This window comes from Charadrius vociferus, unplaced genomic scaffold, assembly GCF_000708025.1.
Source record: "Charadrius vociferus isolate BGI_N301 unplaced genomic scaffold, ASM70802v2 scaffold163, whole genome shotgun sequence".
Taxonomy (NCBI): domain Eukaryota; kingdom Metazoa; phylum Chordata; class Aves; order Charadriiformes; family Charadriidae; genus Charadrius; species Charadrius vociferus.
In genome coordinates this window covers 7341981-7343120 of record NW_009648332.1, presented here as the reverse complement: position 1 = coordinate 7343120, position 1140 = coordinate 7341981, and the positions used below count along the sequence as shown (strand labels likewise).

Genomic DNA, 1140 nt, shown 5'->3' with positions numbered 1-1140 from the left:
TCCAGCTGATGTCTGCTGCTCCCGGCTGCCCAGGACTTTACCGTGGTCCCACAGGTCTCAGTGAGCAGGGCCAAACCTGTTGTGGTCCTGGAGCATGAAGTGTTGCTATGTGACACTGCAGCTCTCCAGGGCCGCGCTGGGGCATGGCTCCTGTAACTCCTTGTTTCCTGGTCCCTGGACAGCCCTGTCCCCTTTTGCTCCTGCCCTGTCTGCATTTCTACCTGTGCCAGCACAGGGACATGGTCGCTCTGGGCATGTGCCCTCCAACCTCCCCTGCCAGCCCCAAAAAATTCTTGCTGGTGTTGAATGTGCAAAGGAAGAGCAGGGAGTGGAGAACAGCCATGGTGATTGCCACTTTGCACCCCAACGATGGGCTGCACTGGGGCTGGGACCTCCAACAGCTTGATTTTACCCAAAGGTTTGCATCTTTTGGGTACTCGTCTCCCCCTGCACCAAGGGAGACTGGGGGCGAGTGGGTACCCATTGAGCACAGCCCTGCCACATGCTGGAGGAGACCCAACTGCCGCAATGCCCTGGCCCAAGGGCAGGTTTGCTGAGGGCTCCTGACCCCGAGCGGGGTTTCTCTCCGCCACAGAGCCCAGCCCAGCTGGTACGGCCGTGGCTGCCTTTGTCAATGCGCCTTTGTCTGGCCTGGCTGCCGAGCTATTTGAGGAAAGTGGCGACGGCTTTTGTGTTTCTATCTCCCGTCAGAGGTATTTATAGCCTGCCGCTGACTAGTGCTGCCAAGCACGCTGGCAGCTGGACCCCGCTCCCTTGGGGTGCTGCCGTGGCTGCGGGCACTGCTCCTCCCTCTCCCTCCCACCGCTGTTGGCAAGCGAAGGGGGGTCCCTCTGTGGGCATCCCTCCTGCATCCCTGTCCACGGGCTGCTTGGGGCTAGCCAGGCTTGGGAGAAGGGGGATCCCCTGGCACAGCCCATGGCTTGGGCGAGGCTGGTAATGTTTTTTTTCGGCCTGTGATCACTTGTGTCCTAAGCAGACAAGAGCGCTGCAGGGTTTCAGCCTGGAGCATCAGCAGGAGAGAAGGCGTTCGCCATTTCAGGGGGCAGATCTCCCCGCTGGACTCCAGTTTGCTCCACTGCCGTGGACCCAGCCATGCCCAGCGCCTTCCCACTGGGGGCT

The 1140-nt window shown here is 60.9% G+C and overlaps 1 protein-coding gene across 1 annotated transcript in view; it reads left to right on the top strand.

Annotated features, from left to right (window-relative positions):
- The first annotated feature begins 528 nt into the window (after positions 1-528).
- BTBD19 (BTB (POZ) domain containing 19) overlaps positions 529-1140 on the top strand; it is a 7792-nt gene continuing 7180 nt past the window's right edge. The window contains exon 1 of the mRNA XM_009884855.1: positions 529-548. Within this exon, the coding sequence (XP_009883157.1) occupies positions 529-548 (20 nt within the window). The remainder of the gene's footprint in view (positions 549-1140) is intronic.